The sequence below is a fragment of the Rousettus aegyptiacus genome, unplaced genomic scaffold, assembly GCF_014176215.1.
Source record: "Rousettus aegyptiacus isolate mRouAeg1 unplaced genomic scaffold, mRouAeg1.p scaffold_m13_p_4, whole genome shotgun sequence".
Classification (NCBI taxonomy): domain Eukaryota; kingdom Metazoa; phylum Chordata; class Mammalia; order Chiroptera; family Pteropodidae; genus Rousettus; species Rousettus aegyptiacus.
This window is the reverse complement of record NW_023416307.1, coordinates 4,155,771-4,172,834: the sequence shown is the minus strand read 5'-3', so window position 1 is coordinate 4,172,834 and position 17,064 is coordinate 4,155,771. Positions and strand designations below refer to the sequence as shown.

General features: G+C 44.4%; 1 protein-coding gene across 1 annotated transcript; it reads left to right on the top strand.

Moving 5' to 3' along the window:
• The first annotated feature begins 4,269 nt into the window (after positions 1–4,269).
• On the top strand, positions 4,270–9,736 carry LOC107499360 (carbonyl reductase [NADPH] 1). Its single transcript, XM_016123466.2, has 3 exons — positions 4,270–4,628; positions 5,155–5,262; positions 9,067–9,736. Exons 1-3 carry the CDS (start codon positions 4,340–4,342, stop codon positions 9,501–9,503), a joined length of 834 nt encoding a protein of 277 aa, XP_015978952.1. The 5' UTR covers positions 4,270–4,339; the 3' UTR covers positions 9,504–9,736.
• Positions 9,737–17,064: the final 7,328 nt, after the last annotated feature.

Sequence of the window (17,064 nt, the reverse complement as noted above, 5' to 3'; positions counted from 1 at the left end):
GAAAGGGATATTAGGGGAAAACTAGTAACATCCAAATCAAGGGTGGAGCTTAATTACTACTACTGTTCCAATGTTAGTTTCTTAATTGTGACAAATGTAGCATCACAGTAAGATGTAATAATCGGGAAGTTCGATGAGGGATATACCTGAATCTCTGAATGACATATGCAAATATCCTAAAATTCGTTCTAAAATTAAGCTGGGAGAGGAAAAGAGGCGCTGGAAATAGATGGTTTCAGATTTGGACCCATGATTCAGTCATGTCGTCAAAGCTCAAAATTAATTTTCCACAATACCATCATTAGGGAGTTGACTATTCAGCTTTATGTTTCTTCGTGGTCTCATGATTGTGGTAGTTCAGTCATCACGTTCTCACACAAATACATTCAAGACAGGAAGAAAAGGGGCAGATGAAACGAGTGTTTTCCTTTTATGAGGAAGAAAGGTAATGTACACTCCCATGTTCTAGATAGGAATTGACAAAGCTTCTCTCCTTGATCAAACTCTAGCCTGGCTCTTCTGAGCCTTTGCCTCAGTGAGGCCTCAACCCCCTACCTGTACAATCTACAGATTTAGCGTAAATGATTTCCTCCACTCCACACTGACACATTAAAAGAACTAAACATTAACATAGTTTCTAACAGCTCAAGGCCACATTCCTAGAGTGAACCTAGCCCTCCTTAAGGAGTTCAAAGCTACCAACAGAATTTACTGTTTGCCTTAGCCTGCATTTGATGGCAGGCCCTTTACTACCCTTTCTTAGAGCATTTACTAAAATGTAAATGTATTTAATTTTTACTAAAAAGTAAATTTGAGAATTGTATAATTCATATACAATTTGAGAATCCTTCCTCTTGTGCATTTGAGATATTATGTATCTCCTTTGAAATGTAATCATCAGAAAGGATAGGGCCTCTGTCCCTTAGTCTCTGTGTAGCCAGCAGAGCTGGCCTAATTAGCATTTACACTGACCAGCCCTTGGGAATTTTTCGCTGTCCTGACTCTATTCAAGCACCTCTGTTTCCCCTCCCTACTCTGTAAGATGCCTAGTCACCACTGTATAAATCCTTTTTGACTTCAGTTCATGTTGGACCTCCATCCCTATTGCAGTAATATATTATTGATTAAAATCTGTAATTACTACTTTAGCATTTGGCTTTATCTCTGACAGAATTAAGCAATTGTTTAAAGTGTGCTAACTGGAAAACTACTGTTTAGCTATCACCCATGGAAACATGACCTTCTCCGCTTGCACAATCGACCTGTGGGTTGACAGAAAATAAAAGAAAAATAGACTTTTGTGTTCAGAATGAAGAATGGGGTTTCGGGCTTTAAAACCCTGTACCTCTCTACATTTCGAGGCTGCTTAATTTGGGGTCTGGGTAACCCTGGCAGACCTAGCTGGCTGAATAGTGTGTTTCCTATAACTCTCTGATTTCTGGTGGTCCATGTGTCTATCGGGGACTGACGGCTACAGCAGAAGTTACCAAATACTAAGCAGCTCAGCCACAATTTGATTCTCTGACTCAAAGTCTGTGCTCTACCCCTAAAGGAAGACTTATTGAACACCCTAAGCAAGCATAAAGTGTAAGAAGAAAAGTCAGCTGTCAAGTAGATTTCTGTGAGAGTAAATAATCGTGGGCAAGGGAAGACCCTGAGAGCCTAATAACTTATAATTTAACAATATTTTTTCCAACATCTTTTATTTTAAAGACCGACCCCAGGAAACTATGCTTCAGACAAATAACTGCTTCAAACCAGTGGGTAGTAAAGATGTGAGTTTATTCCACAAGTTAATAGATGTGATAAAATTCTTTCTCCATACAGCAGCCAGGATGATCTCAGATTCGACTCTCCCAACTTAAGGAGGACCATCCAAGTCAGCCATTAGGAGTAATAACAGAGATCTGGGCCCTTCACCTTTGCTCTGTCCGCCCCCCCCCCCCCTGCAAATCACCCTTCAACCCCTTCAACCTCGTCTCACCAGGATCAACCCCAAAATTTGACAGAGGAAAAAAATACAGAATCATCCAAGTAGAATTTAATTCACCAGCTTTAAATTAGCATGCTTTTCAAAAAGGTCCCCATCGTCAAATCTGTCAGTCCTTCCCTTCGCGAGTCTTCCCTGTTCCTATGCTTACGACGTCATTTTGCCATACTAAAAAATATAAATTTTACTTATATTTTTTATACTCATCGTATGGTTCTACCTATAAAACCATACATTTAAAAGTGAGGAAGCACTTTTTTCTCTCTTTAGAAATTAACTGGCATGCATTATCTCTTTTTTCTTTCCAATCATTACTCCCTTTTCCCAGTACCGTTTTTGAATAATTCCTTCTTTCCCCCTTTTATTGTCAATGCCACTTATTTCATGTGCCAAATTCTTATTGCTACATGATCTTTTATATGCGTATATATTTTCTGGAACATCCTATCTCATTGACCTATCAATTCTTGTGTTGATACCAGTACCAAAATGAGAAATTAGATTGAAAATCATGATTCATGGCCATCTTAGAATTCGCCTTTTGAAACAGCAGGCCCTCCCTATGCCCAGAGTTCCCCCGACCCCTCGCACTATAACCCAGTGTCCCTGCTAGTGAATTTAATGTATCCTACTATCTCCTCACACGGGCTCTCCAGCTACAGAAGTAGGTAGCAGTGTGGAGAAAGGCTAGCAAGTGACAGATGAAGCATATATTGGATAAGAGAGAAAATCCAAAATAAGCCTCCAAAATTATTCGCAATGGAAAACAAAATTCTAAAAGGTTACATACTGTAAGACTACATCTATGTCATATTTTGAAACAGTAAAATTTTTAGAAATGAACAGATTAGTGGTTGCCAGGAGACAGGGTTCCAGGGAGGGGGAGGGCAAGAGAGACATGTTTGGTTACAAAAGAGCAGCAGGAAAGAAACTCATGCTGATGGACATGTTTTAGATCTCGACTATAGTGGTGGATATACAAATACACACAGGGTACGAGCAAAACTGAAGGAATCTGAATACGATTGGAGGATGGATTGTCAATATCCAGATTGTGGTATTGTACTACGGTTTTGCAAAATGTCACCATTAAGAAAAACTGGGTGAAGTATAAGGAATCTCTACTACTTCTTACTACCTAATGAATCTACAAGTATCTCAATAAAAGCTTTAGTCAAACAAAGCAAAGTTCTTCTCTGATTGTCAGTTCTGTTTTTTTTTTTTGCAACTGATCAGAAACTCACCTTGAAATTACAACATGATTGGGTACCACCTAAAACATGCTTTTCAATTGAGCTGTCTACCTTGATGGAAATATCGCATATCTGCACTGTCCAATACACGTGTGACTACTGAGCACTGAAAATGTGGCCAGTGCACCTAAAGAACTGAATTTTAAATCATATTATTCTCATTAAGTTGATATTTAAATGGCCACTCGTGGCCAGCATCTGCCATAAGAAACAGCACAGAAATGAAATGACCTTATAGTCCCCTGTTCCTCTGTTGTAAGTACTAAATAGTTTAAGGAAGAAAATTCATTTCTAGTCACTGAACTAATTGATGAACTTTCTGTGAATCCATTTCCTTGCTTTAAAATAGGGATAAGATACATCCTGAAAGCTTACTTTGAGTGTGAGAAAGGACTGCAAACCCCCTTGCACCTGTACTGTGGAGAACCTGGTTACAGGTAACTTCCTGACCTCGCAAGTATCCAGGGAGGTGGCCCTGTGAAGGACAAGCCACCAACTTTGCTTTCACATACTTAAGGGACAACTCAACACATACTTGATGCCTTGCCACGTTCTCCCAGCTTATTCCACAACGCCCGGTCCAAAGATTTCAATTCGAGCTATATTTTTTCAAAACACCAGGGTGGGGCAGGTAGTAGATCTGTACAAAGGCCTCATTTCTTCTAGCGCAACTGTGAACGCTTGATTAGGGGAATACGAGGAAAAACCCTTGGAGAACCAAGGACAGGGTTCAGATTAAGTATAGTCAAGGGGCTCGGCAGTCCTTTCTCACACAGAAATTCCCTTGTCAGGATGCATCTCTTCCCCATTTTAAAGTGAGGAAATGGATTCACAGGACCAATCAGAATGATTCTCCGCCGACCAGCGGACAGTCGCCAGGAGCCAAGAGCCTTAGTCTTTGGCTTGCCTGCTTCACAGCCCTGGGGCGGCGTCCACCTTTGCATTCTCCACGCCCCGGGAAGCCAAGCCCCAAAGAGCGGGGACTGCGCCTGCGCGCTCAGCAATAGGCCCCGGGCGGGGCTCGTTCCTGTGCTCAGACTGTGTGCGCTGCAGCCCCGCGCGCGGTGCAACTACCCGGCGCGTCTGCCACCCGGTCATGGCGTCCGGCCGCCGCGTAGCGCTGGTGACCGGCGCCAACAAGGGCATCGGCCTCTCCATTGTGCGCCACCTGTGCCGGCAGTTCTCGGGGGACGTGGTGCTCACGGCGCGCGACGCAGCGCGGGGCGAGGCGGCTGTGCAGCAGCTGCAGGGAGAGGGCCTGAGCCCGCGTTTCCACCAGCTGGACATCGTCGACCTGCAGAGCATCCGCGCGCTGCGCGACTTTCTGCTCACGGAGTACGGGGGCCTGGACGTGCTGGTCAACAACGCCGGCATCGCCTTCAAGAGTAAGGGGGTGGGTGGTCGCAGGGGAGGAGTAGTCTGGAACACTTCCAGCCAGGGTGGGCCGGTTCTGTCGGGGATTCACTGCAGTGGGGCTCCTCGCTTCTGGAATGCTGGATGCCTCCCTACGGAGGTAGGAGAGATCGAAGTATAAGAGAAATGGAGTTGCTTTTCACCCAAATGGACTTTTGTGTTTCCTTGGCTTGGACTTCTGGGGTTCTTTAACAGGTGGGCGCAGTTGCTCTCGGTTTGAACTTCAGGGCAGTTGGGTTAATTCTGTAAGGAAATTGCTCAGACTGGTTCATGGAGGTCGCATTGCACCTCCTTCACCCAGCCTCCCCCAGTGACACCATCTTACATATAGAGCATCATCAAAAGAGGAAATTGTTCTTGGCACAATACTGTTAACTAAAGCCGCTTTTACACAAAATTCACCGGATTTCACATGGGCTATTTTTTATATCATTCTATGGAATTTTACCACTAGTGACCACTATTTATTAACTCTTAACTCTCCTTCTCCCCTAAAAGATAAGGATCCCACACCGTTTCATATACAAGCAGAAGTGACGATGAAAACAAACTTTTTTGGTACCCTAGATGTCTCCAGGGAACTACTGCCTCTCGTGAAACCCCAAGGTGAGTCTGAGGAGCCCATGCTGTCGTGTTTCTGGCACGGTCTGTCCCTGCCTGCTTCTGGTCACCCCTTCAGACCCCTGCTACCTCTCCCTGCTCAGCTACACTGGCCTTATCGCATCAGGGCCAAGTGCCTGCCCTTCAGCCTAAGGACTCTGCACACTCCGTCATCGGTGCTCTTCGTCCTGCTGATCTTTGCACAACTGGCTCTCGTCCTTCCTTCACAAGTCTCCTCAGAACAGTAATTGCTCCTTTCCCTCACACGTTGGCCTTCCCGGAGGGTTCCATGCCCGACCCTCCCTCCTATCTCTCCCTCTCTGAATGATCGCACTCAGGCTAGTGGAGCCTTCGCTACCACCAAGTCACGAGGCACCCCTAAAATCTTTTTCTATTTCTGATCATGTGCTAGTGATACAGTGTATTACAATAATTGGTTTCTCGATGCTAAACCAACCAACCGTACGTATCTGGTCTTTACGAGTCTGGGAGGTCCTCAAAACCACCCTCAGGCTCAGTAATCACTAGAAGGACTCTGAACTCAGCAAAGCCATTCTACTCAAAGTTACAGTGTATTACAGGAAATGGAGACTGATTCAAATCAATAGTGGGGAATGTCTCCTAGGACAGGGTCCAGGAAAGACCAGGCATGGAGTCTCCTGTTGTCCTCTCCCAGTGGAGTCCTGCAGACAGCATGTATGTACGGCCAACCAGGGAAGCTCACCTAAGCCATGATGTTTGGTGTTTTTGTTGGGGGTTGGTTATACAGTCATGGTTCATTGTGCTCTTGGCTGACCTTGTTCTCCTGCCCCTCCAGAGATCCAGCTGATACCAGATAGCCTCATCATAATCACATTGCTAACTTAGATTATGTAGCCTGTCCCTACCCACTCCACCCCCAGTAAATAAGAATAGTCTTATTAGACAGCCCATTCCAAGAGTTTAAAGATTAACTCCTGGCATCCCTGGGTGGCAAAGGGCCAAACCTTCCTTTGGCCAAGCTTAATCCTCTGTTTTTTTACAGGACTTGGACCTTTGGCAAGGCTTTCTTCCAGAAAAAGGATCATTAGCATGTAAATTTAGTATAGAATTTATGTAGCAGGCATAGCTAAAGTACCAGAAATACGCCTAATAGTTGGGGGAGTCAGCATGGGGGTAAGGATAGATTTAAAGAAACAGGTAATTCATCCTATCAAGCTGCTACATAAATTTTCCTGTCTTGGTACTAATTTGACTCTCCTTTTGATCGACTACTGTTTATACTTTATTGAGCATAGAACTATTTGTGCAGAACGATTTAATATTCTTAAGAAATAAAATAAGGCATATCCAAAAATTATGAGTTTATTTGAGAAAAAAATCGATTTGAATCAGGATGTGCCAAGCTGGACGTGATTAGGAATGCTTCACCAGCAGGTGCTTGGGAAGAGACTATTAAAGAGAAAAGGCAAAAGCAAAGTAAGGAAATTATTGATTGGCTACAGCTTCAAGCCTCGTTGGCTGTTTAGGATTGGTGGTCCTTAGGTTTCAGTTTTGTAACCTTGAGACATTTACAGGCTTAGATTTCGTTTTGTTTACATAGACACCATGATATTAGAGCCACCACAGTCCAATGGCTTCCTTATTTCCTTAATTTAATAATACAGAAAATAGCCAATGGCTTGCTAAATCCAATTCTTCATCAGGCTGATCATTTTCCATCAGTATTACATCCTGAGGAGACTTTGACTCAATCTTCCAATACATTTGATTGTCAATGTCAGTAGCATCATGTAACTCATTTTACATCTGGTAATTGAACATTACCAACAAGGCTAGTGTTACGCCATATCACAGTACAGTTGTTCATGGAACCCAAATGATAAAAATCAAGATGGTGGCATATTCCTAGAGTGCCACTGAGTCATTAACAATGGTGCAGTTCATCACCATTTCATACGGCCAGATCTCCCAGAGCCATGCCACTTGGGTTCGAAGGCTCCACCCGATTTTATCAGGTCCCCAAAGGAGGCAGGAGTGCTGTTGGTGACACGTGGCTTTACCCTTTGAAGCACCCGGTATCGTCTAGCTCAGCGACGATGCCATCTCTTGCTCTAAGCCTTGGGAGGCAGCAATGGAATATTGGATTTCTCTTGTTGCATAACCCATTTATTCATTCCTTTACCTTCAGCGACCATTCCTACTTCTCCCCACACTTTTTCATCTTTTGGAGGGATGTCAAGTTCAGCCACTGTGCGGATCCTAATTGCCGGCAGGAACTCTAGTCTAACGAGTGCCTTCCCTTCAGTCCCCTCCCATCCCTACAGGACAGGGTTGCTTAGGTCCAGAACTGGTGGACGAGCTCAAGGCGGCAGCATGGCTGCATTCGCTGCCACTCCAGTCTGGCCAGATGGGGTGAAGGCACAAACTACTCCATAGGCCCTTAGGAATTCTGACTTAAAGGTGTAAAACTATAGTTACAGCTTCCTGCTTAGGGGTTATAGCTGCTTCCCATGTCCATGGCTGCAGCCCTGGTCCTGGGAACCACTGTATTGAGTATTAAAAAAGAAAATTGAGGTGACGTGGGAAAGAATCATATAGTCACCCAAGCATCTTCCCGAGCCCCTCTTTCCCTAATCCCCCAAGATGCAGAGGAATCTGCCCAGTGGAGAGTCTCCCTTGGACCCCTCATGTTGAGTGTGAGCACGTGCTCACGAACGTGTGGGAGCCAGCCCTTCATACCTTGATCTCATATTTGAGACGACCAGTGTTTTAATTGCCCGTTCTGTTCTCCATTGAACCGCTACTCTGAGGATGAAGGTGTGTGGACTCGTCAGTCCACATCGGTGTCTTCTTATGCAATCTCGCTGTACTACTTGAACAGTGGCACTGACCTCAGCGTGTGTGCCACCTGGTCCAGAGACTGTCTCATCTCCAGGGCTACTGCCTTCAACCCAGCTTGCCAGCCTTGCGCGGGGCCTCCCCGCCGGGGCGTCTCCCGTAGCCATCTGCAGTCTCTGTCTCTCGTCCTGGCAAACAGAAAGGGCCTTGGTATTTTGCGCCCCAGAGGGCACAAGGGTCATACGTCAGCAGTTGTCCTACCTCTGCATCTCTTCAGCTCTCAGGGACCCAGGTGGCTGCTTCAGACAAGCGCACGCCGGCGTACCCACTCACTGGTTCCAGTCCCCTGCGGTGGTTCTTCTGACGGGCTTTCACATGTCCTGCGATGACTCGCTCCCTAAACTGCCATGTGACGTCCGGAGGCCATGCCTCGTGTGGACATCCCTTTAACAGTCCATTTTCCACTGCTCCACTCCACAATCGTGTTGTCAGGTTGATCAAGTTGATAAAAACCCAAATACAGAGGAAACAGCAGGCAGTTCAGCCCACTGAACTGGGTGGTTTATATCTTCCTCAGTCAAACCAGTGCTCTGTATTTACCTTGGAACTGCCGTGCACCCTGACTGTAAGATCCTCAGGTGTAAAGGCCTTAGGGGCAAAGAAGCTGTCTACTCCTGAATGCGATGAGAACCTACTTTCATCTCCCTTACCGTGTTCCTGTATAAACCATTTTCATTTTCTTATGGAACTTCTGGGTCCCTTCCTCCCTATTCAGACATTTTTCTGACATTATCATTGAGGCACACTTACGGGTCTGACAGGTTTCAGGCTTGTTTCATGTCCTTCACCCAAGAGGCGATCTTCATTAATGCTCGCAACAAACTGGTAATTGTTTCTCAGATGGAAATTTCCTAATCCAGAATCCAGTAAATTTGGCTTTCGTCATTCTGGTGTGTGCCTTTCTGAGTAACCATTGCTGTTGTGTTTTAGGCAGAGTGGTGAATGTGTCTAGCTTTACAAGCCTCACTGCTCTCAAGAACTGCAGCCCAGAGCTGCAGCAGAAGTTTAGAAGCGAGACCATCAGCGAGGAGGAGCTGGTGGGCCTCATGAACAAGTTCGTGGAAGATACGAAGAACGGCATTCACCAGAAGGCGGGCTGGCCGAGTACCGCCTATGGAGTGACGAAAATCGGTGTCACGGTCCTGTCCAGAATCCATGCCAGGAACCTGAGCGCGCAGAGGAAAGGGGACAAGATCCTCCTGAATGCCTGCTGTCCAGGGTGGGTGAGAACTGACATGGCAGGACCCAACGCACCCAAAAGCGCGGAGGAAGGCGCAGAAACCCCCGTATACTTGGCCCTTTTGCCCTCGGATGCTACAGAGCCTCATGGGCAGTTTGTTTCGGAGAAACAAGTTAAACAGTGGTGAGCGCGACCCAGAGCTCCATCCGTAGGCCCCATGTTGTACCCGTCCTGATTAGCTCAAAAGTGTGTTTAACTCAGTCGAAACTATCCCTACCAAGGGTTCACTTTGAATTATCTACCAATTCTATGGAGGCTTTTCTAATATGTGATGTTTCTGTAGTTCTCTGTGTTATTCTGTACGGAGAACACACGTGTTAGTGCTGATGATAATGAATTAAAATCAATAGATGAATAAATAGTCCTTTTGTTTTCTGTAGATTGAAAATACGTGTAGGTATAGTTTTGGGCATCCTGCTTGGTGTCCTGTAGCTTCCAGGGTCTGTACTCTGGTGTCTGACATTCATTTGGGGAAATTTTCAGCCATCGTTGTTTCAAATATTTCTTTTCTTTTCCTTCTGATATTACCAGTATGTGTATTTTACATTAATGTTGCTCCACCGTTCTTGGATATTCTAGGGTGTTTTCATTTCAGTCTTTTTTTTCTCTTTGCCTTTCAGTTGTGTAGGTTTCTATTGAGATCATCTCAAGCTCAGCAACTCTTGATTTCCTCATCTGTGTCTAGTCTGCTAATGAACCCATCAAACGCAGTCTTCATTTCTGATTCAGCGTTTCATCTCTAGCATTTCTTTTCAGCTCTTAGAATTTCCGTCTCTCCGCTTACATTGACCATCTGTTCTTGCATGCTGTCTATGTTGTTCATTAAAGCCTTTAACATATTAATCATAGTCTTAAATTTCCAGTCTGGCAAATCTAACATTTATGCCATGTCTGAGTCTGGTTCTGATGTTTGCTCTGTCTCTTCCAACTTTGTTTTGTCTTGTAGAACATCTTTTAATTTTCTCTTGATAGCCAGGCATGATGTCCTGGGTAAAAGCAATGGTTGTAAATAATGTTAGTGATGTGGTGAGGTGCGGGAGATGGGCATGTTCTGTCGTGCTGTGGTCTCAGTCTGTGGACTATGCGTTTCACACGTGCTTCTCCGTCCTACCTCCCCACCAGATGGGACAGGATGGCTAGAGTGGGCTGGAGCTGCGTATCTCGCTTCCCTCTGGTTGGTTAGCCTCTGATAAAACCCCAACAGGTTAGGCTCTGGTTCATTTCTCCTGATTTCAGAACATATCGTTTTCTGTTCCATCTGCCAGAAGCACAAGGGAATTTTCCCACTGATATTCACTCTGAGAATCTGGTAGAGCTCAAGGAAGTAGAACCCACAAGGGGCATGAAAGGGCCCCCTGATGGCGGGGTCCCCCTGGAGTTGCTGTGTCTCAGACTTGTCCACACTGGGCCTCCGGCAATTCCTCACTTACAGTTCAGATATCTCCACCCTTGCACTGGTTCCCTTGGAGGTTTCAATTCGTAGAGCTCAGCTCCAGGAAGCTGATTCCTCTGTATTAGCTGGTCAGTCTCTCCAATTTGTGAAGCAGTTTTCACTGTGACTTCACTTCTGTTACAGATCTAAGAAGAATTTTTGATTTTATCCTTTTTTTTTTTTTATCAGCCTTTTTACTTGTTAAGATCATGTGTCCACTTTCACGCTTCTTACATGCCAGACCAGAAACCGGAAGTCCTTCAGCCAGGCTGTGTGAGAGACAGAATGTCTGTACAAATAAGGAATGGCCAGACCGTATGAATGTTTCTGACCATCTTTTTCTAGCGTATCATTCCCATTATGGGAGTGCTGCTCTGATTGACCACAAAAACGATGAGTAAAAATACTTCCCCCGGGTAGAATGCCCAAATAATCACATCTGAGTTGGAATTTCTATCCTCGGTGATTTACAGATTGGGGTCTCTGCAGACAAGCCTCAGAATACTGTTTCTAATGTGCATGGGGTGTTAGCCTGGGGCAAATAGGACAAGATATCCTGGCTACAAAGGAAGTAGTATCTGGTGGGGGAACACGGAGAAGCAGGGGAAAGGTGTTTACTACACAAGGTCAGAACCAGGCCCCTCATTAGCTGGGTTAATTGAATCTCTTTAATCCAAATACAGGGAGGGTGAAGAGATATCTACAATCTGTGGAGGTCATTGATCTCAAATTTGGACTTATCTAGGGTCTGGTCACTAAACCGTAATAATTGTCCCTTTTTCTGGGAGAGAGGGACGGTAGCAAGGTCACAGGTTCTTTAAAGTCTTTTGTCCATGTAGGCGTAAAGAGGAAAAAAAAACCACTGGTCGTAATTCAGTGTGGTCCCGTTTGCCGTGACTGGGGTTGCCCAGTGGTTTGCCGTGAATGCCATGCGCAGCAGTCGGTAAGAGCAAGGGTGGTGGCCATGTGGGGTGATCTAAGAACGGAATTACAATGACTACGTTCTGGGCTGACAATTAGAACAAGGAGGGAAGAAAAGAGAAAAAGAGCATTTCACATAGATGACGACCAAGGGCCTCTAGAAAGGGATAATGATTGTAGGTAAACAGATTTTTTTAAAAAATTAAAGACGACAGTCTCTCACTGAGGACTTTGGCAACCCATAAAGGAGTGTAATCTCAGAAAAATTTGGTGCCCATTGATGGAATATCAGCTCAACTGAGAAATCCACTCAATAGCCATTTTGTGAGGTGCTCAGGATAAATTTGGATAGTATTAATCAAAGGAGAGTATTTTTCTGTTTTTAGATAGCTCATATCATATATAATAAACTGTGTGGTAGCGAAATTATGACTTTCTTTGAAACTTTCTCCCTTTTCTGTTTAGTATAATGTCATATAGCATCAATATAAGAGATACAGCAATTGCATCAGTATAAAAATTAACATTTGGAGGAGACAGTGTGAGCTAAAAATACATTTGAAAATAAACAATCCATCCGTTATAGCCATTACACACATTTTTATATTTTTGTACTAATTTGACTACTCATTTTTTTCTCCCCAATTTATCAACCATTGTTTGTACCTTATGATAAACTTGTGCAGAATTATTTAGTATAGAACTCAGCTAATGGTTAGTACAATCTAGTTCTTCCTTAGGCCAGTCATTTTCCATTGGTATCAATCCTGAGAAGGCTTTAACCTACTTTCCCAATACATGTGATCGTCAATATCAGAATTATCATAACTTGTTTTCATAAGGCGATTGAATCTTCTCAACAATACCAATGTTAAAACACATCACAGTTCAATTCCATTATGGAACAAATAAGTAAGGATTCTAAAGGTACTTGTGATACCTTCCCAACAGAATCGATCTTGCCTATATACTAGAGATCTCTGCAGACAGGCATCATTTCAACTGGCCATGGTTTGGTTATTTCTGGGTTCCAAGTCAGTTAGGAACAAAGCTGATCACCCCGTCTCAGTTCACAGGCTTGTACTGAGACTGGTTTTCCTTGATATTGCTGGAGAGCAGGGCTCGCCCCCCTCCTAGAGGACATGGATGGTCTTCTGTACAGTTTCTATTGCTAACTGTACTGCAAGATGTGTCCTTTCATGATCTGTGCTCAGGGCAAGGGAAGTCATATTTCATTGATGTGCATTACAAGTGCCCCCATAGAACCAGAAATTTGTAAGTTCATAAGATTCCCAAAGGTATACTTTTTGAGCCTCCTTCAGCAGATAGGCAAAATCCATAGCCAATGGTCACTTTGGCCTCCGTCTGCATTAAGATAGTCAAGAGACCCTGTTGGGTCATGGTACAAGCCCATTCCCAATGCTGCATTCTCAAATTATCCAGTATTGTTTGGTCAGACTGACCCTCTTCACTAAAGGCTCATCAGCTTTCCAGGCTGACACCCATACCTTGCCTTCCTTCTGGAAGAGAACGCCTTCTAATTTACTTATCTCTGCAGAAGCCAGGAAACATCTATAGAAGACTGTCTTTTCCAATAGTGGAGCTTCCCATGACATATATGGGAGACACATTAGGTTTTTGACAATGTTATATCAGTATAAACGCTGTCAGATTGGACAGAAAAAAACAAAGACAGGACAAAGTTAAAAAGAAGGCTACCAGACTAGAGTCGTGAAACAGGCTAATAAAACTACTCAGCTGCAAACATATGCTGCTCTTTAGGGACGAGAAAGGATGACTCTGAGGGCAGAGCCTTGGGCCTAGAGGCTGAAACCACAGGCATGGAGGTGAGAGCTATCTACATGGTGTAAGAGCAGAGGACAGAGCGGTGTCACTAGAAGCAGTGGCCTAAGAAGGCAGAATCTCAAGCCGCAGGGGATTACTCTCATGGGCCTTAAAATTTAATGGAAGGTTTCCTGTTGGATTTCAGAATTGCTCGGGACCAGTGACTCCCCCCTATCTTCCATAGTCTCCCTTCTAGAATCGAAATGTTGGTAACCGTTATCCTTCGCTGTCCCACCGTCGCACGTTGGAAACAGATAACTTGCTTTCTACTTTCACGGGTCCACAAATGCAGAAAAGTTTTGTTGCAGAATGAATCCTACCCAGAGCTTTACTCATACCTGACTTAGATGATAAGTTTGGTGTTGCGGAGACAGCTAGGAGTTGGGAGTCTGGAAATGCACTAACTAGCATGGATAAGGGAGAGGGGAGGAAGGGCAATGCTAGCTTCCTCCACCCCGGTCTCCATGGCCTTTTATTCTCTCTCTCACAAAGCTGGCTTTGTTATTATTATTAGTTACAATCAGATTAGTAATCACAGATTACAGCCAACTCCCAAATTCAGCCTCGAGGCCACCGCTGTGTTATTAGCTACTCCCTCTTCTTATCCTTGTGCCCAGAGCAAGAAGTCCCAGAATATAGGTAAGGCGTGTGCGCCCTCCCTGTAGTGTGACCTTGATGCTCCAAGCACCAGGCATCCTGCCAGGACTGCAGGCGTCTCTCACAACATTTTGAAACTTTTGTGTTTTCTGTTGAAATGACCATTATAAAGATAGCAACATACTCAATAACAGAATCGTTATGCCCGACTCGTATCACCATGAACCACCAAGAAGCCGACACCGATGCAAGAGCAAGAGGGAGTTTATTTCAGACTCGAGTCCAGACCGCAGTCCGCACACCAACACAGCAGTGAGTAGGAGGCGGCCCCAAACATGGGACTTCAGGGGTATTTGAAGGGAAAAATCGTAAGCATGGGGAGCGATGTCTTGGCGTTACAGGATTAGTACAACGAGCTTGTTGCTTAGCAGGATTGGCTGGGTGATGGCGCCAAGGAACAAGGCGGGGAATTTGGAGAGTTACTCTCCATAGTTGCTCTGATTGGCTGAGTCTAGGGTGGGGTGATCATCTTGCTATCTGCAGCTTTTCCGGGAACTAGCCTGTGCTTAAGATGGAGTCTTATATCTAAGACGAAGTCACTTTGGTTGTTCAGAATGACTTTGAGATGAAAGAAATTCTCTGGCTTAAACATCATACCAAGTAGATGGCTCTTACTGAAATCGTGGTTCTTACGGTTTCTCAAAGCCAAATATCAGGAATGGCTCAACGAAGACAACAGAGCAAATGTCAGGAAGTGGCTCTGAAAAGGAGCCACTCAGGAAAGATCTGGATGAAGATAGCTAGAGAAAGACTTCCAGTGCCAGAAGACCTCACAATGAACCCCGGGAGACCTTTACCAGAACTTGGCTATTGTCCTTGATCAGAGTTGATGGGGAATCTTTACTAAATCTTTACTAAGGGATGTTTCTGGTGCATGCTCACCCTCAACTCTTACTGACAGAACACAGGACACGGACAAAAGCCCAGGCTTGAGCACCCCGTGGAGCATTCCCAAATTATGCCTTTGATAGACTGTGGATACATTCTGGTCACATTTTGTTTATTCTTGAGATTACTAGAGTGTTTTCCTGGCATAAGCTACAGCTCGTACGAGAGCTAAAAGACAGCTTCATGTCCTGTTTCCCACTTGGGGAATCCCAGCCCACCTCTGCACTAATAGGAAAATCCATATCGCTGGAACTGTCGTTAAAGAACTCTGCAAAGCCTTTGCCACTCGAAAATGTATGGTTTAGACCATCTTCAATCCCGAGGAAAAGTCAAGAGGATAAATTGTAGTTTACTGTTAAAGAGAGGAAAAATCTGAAAGACCCTTGAACTTCTATAACAAATGGTTGCCAATGACTGTAATTACCATGAGATCAACTGCTTCTTGGGTTCATCAACTCATTCTTCATGTGTCTGAGAATATCACCCAACATCCCAGACTACATCCTCTTACAGGCAATTACAGCTGAAAGAGAATAATGTGACGTATTTAGTCTTATCAACAAATACTGGCAGCCTTTCCCCAGGATTTTCCCAATCATTGCCAATGACCTCAAATCTGGAAACCTAGTCCTCTAGAAGGGACAACAGAGAAAGAGAGCTCCCAAACCTGATGCAAGGGACTCTTCTCAGGTTCTACTGACCACCTCACTGTGATCAGATCACAAAGGACTGACCTTCGATTCGCATTGCCCAGCCAAGAAGACACAAAGCTACTTTACACCAATGAAAAGCCATTTGTACCGAAGGTCTCAAACCAAGGATTCTTATAAATGCCTCAGAAACTGACAGCCTTAGGATGGGGACTGCTGATCTATGACTTCATGTCAATGAAAAGGAGACCACTTCCACCCAAGATGCTAGAACTAGATCCCAAGTGCCTGGAACACTGATTGACGTACGTGTCTTCACGTTTGGTTATTTCTTTGCCTAGCTCTTCTTTCTCTCTCTGCTGGTTTAAGGTTCCGGATAGGAAATAGCTGTTTTCTACCTCCTAATGATGGTACCCATTTGGACCCCTCTTCTCAGCACTGTTTTTTGCACCCCTGGTCACTCCATGGCTCAAATATACAATTCAGCCAACCATTGGGTTTGTCACCACATTCCTTTGAATGACACTCAGTCTCCTTTAGTGAATCCATTGATTTTGGGGTAAGAGAACTTAACTCCTGTGTGATTTTTAAATATGGTGATTGTTATAACAAGACAGATAGCCAAAAACCCAAGACCTTCCCTCAAGTCACACACAAAAACATGTGGATTTTCTCTCTCCATTAAAATGATACCCGGGTATCTTTCATACAAATTAGTACTTCAACGAGACTTGCAAGTAGGGCTTGGTACAAAAACCAGGTACTCTTAATGCTGTGACCAGTGTGACGTTCTCCATAGGGTATAATAGTCACTCAGTAGACCTAGGTTTTCCTGAGGAGCTATAATATTTAGCTAAAAACCAAAATCAAACACACAAAGAATAGAGCTTGGTAAGAGATTAAGTGGTGAGAGACTAATTTGCAAGCGGAGGATTCCTCTCTTACCAGATCCTACAAAAAAAGCCTCCCTGACTATGGAGCTACCTGCTGATCACTACTGCGGATTTCACTGTTTGGCGCTCTGCTACGCTTGTGTCAAAGCTGTAGGACACTAGACCTCATGGAGGTATTTTTGCCAACAATGGGTCATTGGTCCATAATGGTCAATATTGGGTTCGTTCTACAAAAACAAAAACAAACAAACAAAAAGCCTATTAGCTACAGCCTACAAACTGGACAAGCATTTACCATCCAAAGAAACTAATGCTACCTCTCAGGAAATCCCGCGACATGACTCTGAATTTATTTGGCCTGTTGATTTCTCTTCGAAGAAAAGCAGTCTTCTAGACCTCTTA

Bases quoted from the DNA above. Each gene is read 5' to 3' on its own strand.
- LOC107499360 (XM_016123466.2), top strand. From the start codon at position 4,340: ATGGCGTCCGGCCGCCGCGTAGCGCTGGTGACCGGCGCCAACAAGGGC. The intron at 4,629-5,154 runs GTAAGGGGGTGG...CTCCCCTAAAAG, and splicing joins CGCCGGCATCGCCTTCAAGA to ATAAGGATCCCACACCGTTT. The intron at 5,263-9,066 runs GTGAGTCTGAGG...GTTGTGTTTTAG, and splicing joins GCCTCTCGTGAAACCCCAAG to GCAGAGTGGTGAATGTGTCT.